This window comes from Puccinia triticina, chromosome 8A (genome assembly GCF_026914185.1).
Source record: "Puccinia triticina chromosome 8A, complete sequence".
In the NCBI taxonomy this organism is placed as follows: domain Eukaryota; kingdom Fungi; phylum Basidiomycota; class Pucciniomycetes; order Pucciniales; family Pucciniaceae; genus Puccinia; species Puccinia triticina.
This window is the reverse complement of record NC_070565.1, coordinates 7,331,926-7,339,282: the sequence shown is the minus strand read 5'-3', so window position 1 is coordinate 7,339,282 and position 7,357 is coordinate 7,331,926. Positions and strand designations below refer to the sequence as shown.

Genomic DNA, 7,357 nt, shown 5'->3' with positions numbered 1-7,357 from the left:
TAAGGGGACAAGGGCTTGGGATGACATAAGAGGAAACCCTAACCATGGCACATCAGCCGCCATGCATCTGAGAAAGAGTTATACCTTGTTGGAATATGGAGGAGTAAGATGTAGTGAAAACTTGGAGTCTTTCCTAATAGTCTGGCTCTGTTTGATTGTGGACTTTCTCCCACTTTGAACCTGAATTTGTACATATTTTATTACCCATTGTGGAGGGCCATCCATGAAAGCAAATACTGAAGGGTTTGAGGCGCCTGTAGAGATGATTCTAGGCTATTATGAAGTGTCTGTGGGCGTGGATTATGTGTAACAGGATGATTTCTGGAGGGTTTTGGCACTGATTCCTTCACCGTGAGTGTCTAAGTGATGTAATCAAGTTTTGATTAGGCTCACCACATCTGTAAGCCCCTTCCTTTGGGGTCTCACAAGATTACATAATCCACCTGATATTTAGTCTACACTCCCTTCCACGTTCTAGCCGGTAGAGATCTTGCCCTTCACATCTCTCCCGGCTAGGTAAGCCTTCCCCCTTTTCCTCCTTCTCCTTTTGTTTCCAGTTGTACTTACAGAGAGATCTTGCCCTTCACATCTCTCCCGGCTAGGCCTTTGCAATCAAGCCCCAAAGTTTGGAACTAGAAAAAGTCCCAAAGGCCTCCGGTCTTGCGCCTCTCGTCCACTTTCCCTGTCTAATTATCCAGTGAGGGTCCACCGGACCCTTACAACATCCACCCCCAAATTAGATGATGTCCCCATCATCCAACCTTGAGTGAGGTGTGACAAAGAGAGGAGAAAGAAAATAGGGCAAGGCAAAAGGAGACTGTGACGTGGCAAGTTGATTGGTTTTTGTGCAGAGATTTTTTATGTTTGATTTCCTTCTGGCGTAAAATTTGAGTTGAGTTGAAGAAGAGAAAAGCTATGAACAAGGGAGGCAGAAATAAGAGTTTTTTTTTATTGCTTTTTAATAAATTATAAATTGTTTTCTTGCTTGTATTATGGGCATTGTTTGGGGAATAATGTGATGATGGAAAGGTGTATCTAGATGACAAAATAAAAGGTAAAAGGAAAATGTAACAGGAATTCTAGTAGAAAAGTGTGGAGAAGCCACCCCCAAATTGTTGTTATCCTTGTGGCGTAGCTGTCCTTGATTTTGCATCCAGGCCATTTGTCTTATCCATGCTAGAAGTTCCAGACGTTGGCGCTCCTCCTTTGTCATTGACCGTGCTTCCAGTAGAACTCCATGCACTTTGATGAAGTATGAAATAAAATTTTTGTGTTTAGGCAAAAGAGAGACTGAATTTTGAGGCTGAAAGGCAGAAAAATATGCTATGAAAAGTTTTAATTCCACCCCCAAATTTGAATGATGTCCCCGTCATTCAGACTTGACTATGAAAAGCTCTGTGTTAATAAGAAAGTTGAATTCTTGCAGGGGTATAGTGTGTGCAAGGGTGCTGGGTACCATAGGTGTTCATAAGCGGGTTTCATTTGTTTTAGGAAAAGTTGATTGTGTGGTGCTTGTTGCGCTCAAAGAAAATCCCTTCATCTCTATTGAGTTTGCTGAATCCATAAGGCACAATCCAGAATTGAAAATAGGGGCCTTGATCCAGATAATGCAAGCCAAATAAATACCTGGAGGGATCCAAGAGTTTCTGCTGGTACGGAAATAGCCAGAATATTTCACAGAATATGGTTAGGAAGGGTTGTTCATGTTGGCAACAATGTCCAACTGATATCTTTATAGTTTGATCCCTACATGGTAATAGTATGTGCACAAGACAGAAATGTAATGCTGGTCTGTTGCTGCTGAATGCATTCAATTTTGTATAGCATTAGCGCATTGGGTGGCAAAGAGGAGCCAGAGTAGTCAGACTTCAAGAGTTAGACACAGCTTTAGCATGCCATGGTGTTTGGGTATTAATTCCATTCCGTTTGAAAGACTTTGGACTGATTTCAATCATCAACTTTACTTGAGGTTTTAAATCAGGTTGGAAAGACTGTTGACCACATTGACACCAAAAAGGAATGCAAAATCAAGAAAAACATGAGGAGCTTATTGTTTTTATTGCGGTTGGAAGATTTGGTTTTTCCCACAACCAAGATAGCTGGCAAAGTGCCATGCCAAGAGTTTTTTCTTTGTCTTTCTGCTGAAAATATATCAGTGCAAGTGCCTGGAAGCGTGCATCCTCCTTATCCTCACAGGTTTCCAAACTGAAAACTGTACAAGTTATTTTATTCTTCATACCAAGCAGCCGTTTTAATTATCTATAATGACAGCGGCAGCATTGGACCCCCGCCCATTCAGATAGCAAAGCCTGTGTCTCAATATTGTTGGTTTGGTGACTTCCCCAGACCCAAAGAGCATCTAAAAGGTTGTGTGCCAAGAGATGTACAAGCTTGAATAAATTGAATGGCAGCATATATCAAAAGGATCTTGTTTGAAGACAACCAACCTGAACCGTTGATCAACCAGAAAAGGGGGCGGCTTGGGCATTAAAGGGGGGATAATGTTATGAGCCGTAGCATGGGCTCTGCAGCGCAGGCTCACATGTACATAGAGTACAGGTTGTGAGAATGAAAGCTGGTTAGTCGGTGGAAATGTCCGCCAACCGCCTCCTTCAAGAATATTAATGTCCGGGCTGTGTGATTGTCAGTAACTTGGCTCCACACTGCTACTATCCGCTAGCCTTCAGCACTCCTCTCTGAGACTGATCTATAGTGTAATAATCCACAAGTGAATAAAGCTCTGCACTCTGTAAGCACAGAATCCACAAGTACTCTTGAAAATAAAGATAAGGTCACAAATAATCTCCTAATAACTCTAGTATGTCCATAATTGTAAGTACAATAAAATGAGTAATCCGTAAGATGATAGGATAATAGGATAAGGTAAGAAGAGAAATCCCTGAGCCCCCTTTTCCCGTCCTTCCCTCCACGCACATCGCTGTTCCCACCCAATCCCGCACGTCTGACACTTTCCCGCACTAGTCCCCCAGCTCCGCCCGCTATTCCGCACGTCACTTTCCCAGACTCCGCTCCTCTCCAACACTTGATCTCCCACCATCCTCTGTCTAGCCCCCGTCAGTCGGTCTCTTGTCACCGCCTCCACCCGCTTTGGCTGTTGTGGCTCACCTGCTGACGTGCCGCTGCTACCAGTCCACGTGTGTAATCCGCCACAGTCCAGCCCTGTCTTTTCTGCTCCGATCCAAATACCCAATCCGCAATCCGTGCATTCCGGTCCGCACGTGACTTTCTGTAAGCTTTCTTAGTGCGCTTTCCTGACATCATCCTCAGTGCTTTTGTCACCGGAATGCACTCTGCCTGAGCCGCTCTGTGCATTCCCGCCAGCACTATCCCCGAGTGTACATTCTACCACGCTTGCCTATACAAATCACCACAACGTACATGTCACAGACCATACTCAAGGTTTGAGAGGCTGGAGATCCAAGCCTCTTCCTCATCCTGCAATCTACCATCTTGGATCCAGAACCCCCAGAACCCCCAGAACCCCAGACCCCAGACTCCATCTTCCTCTCCCCAGAACAGACCAGACCTATCACTTGATTAAAACTTGCCAAGCTTAGCTTGGTGGGTCTTGTTATCTGATAGTATAGAAGGGCAGAGTTTGCACCTCCATCATCCCCTTCTCCATTCAGCAAAAGGATTTCACAATCACTTTTGAGTCTTACACCGCTCAGACACAGCGGCGTCCACCAGCGGATGCAGATGTTGAGAATTAGGGGAAGAGGGCCTTGGATACCCAAGCACAGGCAGGTATCTGGATGCAAAACAGCCATATCTAGAAGAAAAAATGCTACAGGTACTTTCAAGATTATCACATGTGAGAATCTCATAGTTAGTCATAAGCCCCGCTTGCACCTATGGGCCACAGCTTAGTGGTGTCACAGGCTTTGTTACACTCAGGAATTAGAGGGGGATCACTTTTTGGCTTGTTTTTACCATTTATGCAGACTTGGTATATTCTTATAAGCCATCATTAATCAGGGTAATTTCCAGTCCATCAGACTTGCAAGTTTCTACATTGATCATGTACCAAAATGACATGGAGTGAGCATGCTTACCATCAATTGGTTTTCAACCTGAATAAGTAAAATAGGCATCAGTTACCAAATCCAAAAATGATAAATTTCCAAAACATGACATCAGGAGTAAAAGTGAAGTACCTTTCTTCAATTTCCTTCTTCTTGGTTTCCAGTGCAGCCACCTTGTCTTGTTTCGTGGCATCATAAGAGACAGTAACTTGGTTGAATGGATTATCGGGGTGCTTCTGAAACTGTTTGTATAATTGATCATGGTACTGCTGCAATCTCAGTCCCGGTTGCTTTGGAAGTGACACATGATCAGTTAAGCAGATAGATGGTCTCGTCAGTTTCTCAATTGATCTATGAGTTGGTAGAGAGAGAGGGGGAGAGGGAGAGGGAGAGATAAGCAAAATTTATGAGACTAATTAGCCGACCTCTTGCCGAAGAGCTGGCATTTCACTCTCTTTGTAAGCCTCAAAAGCAGCCTTGAAGCGTCTTTCGGGGTGTGCATCGACCCCTTTGGCTGCTTTGGCGCCTAAGCTAGCCTTGTCTGTTCTCTCGTTCGCAATATCCAGCAGATCCAATGCCTAGAAATAAGTGCACCAAATCAACCGTAAGAGATGGACGATTGGGTCTCGTGAGTGAATCGATCGGGATGAGATGAGAGTGATTTGATTTCGTTGAAAACGCACATCATCCTAAAAAGAAATTGTGCGCTAAGATTAGCCTAAGCCGCGAGGAAACGATATGATACATGTTCAAAACGGGTCTTACAATGTTGCGGGCAGAGAATTCGGGGACAGCCGATGACGAGGGGCCGGATGCTGCCTTTTTGGCTGGCTTGGATGCTGCTGGTTTTGTTGCTTTCGCAGTCGTTTTCTTAGCTTCTTGTTCCTCTTCTTCCTTCCTAGGGGTTTGGGTGGAGGCGTGCAAAACATGATCAGTTATCGGACGAGCTCATCAATCACTCAGCAAAGCTTGACTGACAACAAGCGCTCTCGCTCAGCTTTGGCAGCTGCCGCCTTTTCTGCTTTCTCTTTCTTACTGGCCTGAAGGAAAGCGGGATGGTTAGCAGCCTCAAAATTTCAAGTTAACTGCGGGCGCTAAATACTCACTTTGCTTTCCTTGGCCCCGTCGGCCCATTGAGCTGCCTCTGCGTCCTCCAACTCCTTCTGTTTCTGTTGCTTGACTTGTTCTTCATGAGCAGACTTGGCGGCCTGGGAAATAGCATTCAACATGTCACTTTCAAGCAACGAAATAATCCAAATTTCACATCTTGAAGGTCAACCAATCTTTCTCACCTTTGCCCCAGCTCCTTTTCCGCCGCCCTTAGGCATTCTGGGGTATTATTTCTGTAGTTGTTCGGAGATTGGGTGTGTAGGTTTCGTTCAAGAAAGGCGTACGGAGGGCTGCGTCAATGCAGCAGTCAGTGGGTGAATGAAATTTGTGTTGTGACACAGATGTCACACGCATCTCCTAGACTCGCCGCAGCACGACCAGTGCTCCTCATCCGGGAGTGGACCGGGACAATCCCGGGCTGAGGAGCGGACTACGTGGCAACGATGGGTAGTTACGTTACTTTACGCTATCCACGTAATTTCAGTAACGTAACTATCCTCGTTACGCGGGGGTGCCCGTTACGTTATTAGTAACGGCAAAAATCTTTGATATCTTGGTAGCGTAACGGGATCTACATACTTCCGTTTTGGCCCAGAGGGTCGATAGAGTAACGGCGATAACGGCCCGTAACACCGATAACGCGTCTCAAGGCTTGCCCCTTAGCTCCGCGAGGATGTCCCAAAAGCTCCCAAAAGGGAATTTTTGCCGTACATTTTTCCATACAGTAGGTTTGGTGGCTTGCGTGAATCAACCCACCTCAAACACCCCTGGGCCTAGGTCTATCTGTTCCATTTTCCCCTCCATCTCGCCTGAGCCACCGGTGTTACCTATCCTTTGCCGCCATAAAAAACCTTTGCCATGGCATTCGAACCCACCACCCCTCAACAGCCAGTGGAAGAAAGAGAAGATGCTGGAGAGCAAACTGACCAGTCTCAAGTTCAACCCCGTCGATCTAAACGGGCCTCCTCCGTAACAGTAATGCCAGACATGATCCCTACGTCGTCAGACTCTCGAGTGCGGGCCACAAAGCCAACATCACAAAAACGGCCGCAGGCACATTCTTCGGAATCCGGCAATTCCCCTCCGAAAAACAAAAAGAAAGGGCCTACAGCTAAGAGGCCTCGTCAAGTTGGATCTTCTGGGCCTGCCAGCGCCACCAAGAAAGGTGCTTTGACTAACAAGAACAAGACTTCCAAAATCAAAACCCAGAAGTATGCGGCAGACAATTCAGTAAGCAACATGCATGCTACATGAAGCATTAGAATATAACTGACAAAGGCATGATTGGTTATTTTATTTCTTGGTTGGTTTAAACTTGGTGATTTGAAGGCCGATAAAACTATTGATTTGGCTAATCCAAATGATGATTACGACTTCGATCAAGTTTCGGACGACGAATCCGTTGAAATTCAACCTAGAGAGCCGAAAAAGAAGGAAGAAAAATATGCAAACGTGGTAGATTACTACCATGCCCCTTTTTATAAGGGAAACAAACCGGAAAAGGGGGGAGAACCCATAAATTATACGTTGTGAGACTCCAAAAGTGGGTTGCACCCCTTTTGGCTGAATTTAGAGAAGTATGTGTGGGGAAACCCCTGCCTCTCTGAAAATCAGACTGACAACACCCCCCAAGCTAAGCTTGGAAGAAGAAGATGTGGACAGTGTAGTTGTTAATAGCCTTGCAAGGGATTATTTGGGACTCTTCTGGCGAAGTATTGGTTATTTGTAGGGTGTAACTGGTATATATATTGCGTAGTAAATATGTGCTGTCGTGTTTACAATTATTTGTTGGCTAGGTACTCTGTGTACTTTTTGCATGAGGAAACAGAAAAACAGTGGAGGAGAGCCTCCTTTTATAGACAAGAGTGAGGGATTTTTGCCCCCTGGAGGATTACAATTTCCCTGCAAAAAGTGCAGGTAGCACAGCAATACAAGTATGGAATATTCTAGTAACTGTGAATACAGCAGAGGCTGTGCAACAATACAGCAGAGGCTGTGCAACAATACATGAAACCAAGAAGAAATAGAATGTTCCAAAATGGTCTACCAACTGTAATGGAAGTTTTGCCTTAGCAACAAGAAGTATTGGAATATTCTAGAGAAAAATAGTTGTCATGTTCAAAGAAGTGCCCCAATAGCAACAAGATAAGGACCTGTACATACTTCTTATCAGGTTTTGAGGGTCAAAGCCTCTACTTGGA

The 7,357-nt window shown here is 45.0% G+C and overlaps 1 protein-coding gene across 1 annotated transcript; it reads right to left on the bottom strand.

The window, feature by feature from the left end:
• Window positions 1-4,078: 4,078 nt before the first annotated feature.
• On the bottom strand, window positions 4,079-5,374 carry PtA15_8A773 (uncharacterized protein; the record flags this gene model as incomplete). The annotated part of the gene is made up of 7 exons (XM_053172237.1): window positions 4,079-4,094; window positions 4,179-4,288; window positions 4,472-4,624; window positions 4,812-4,944; window positions 5,025-5,086; window positions 5,153-5,254; window positions 5,339-5,374. 7 exons carry the CDS (start codon window positions 5,372-5,374, stop codon window positions 4,079-4,081), a joined length of 612 nt encoding a protein of 203 aa, XP_053023421.1.
• Between the last annotated feature and the right edge of the window lie 1,983 nt (window positions 5,375-7,357).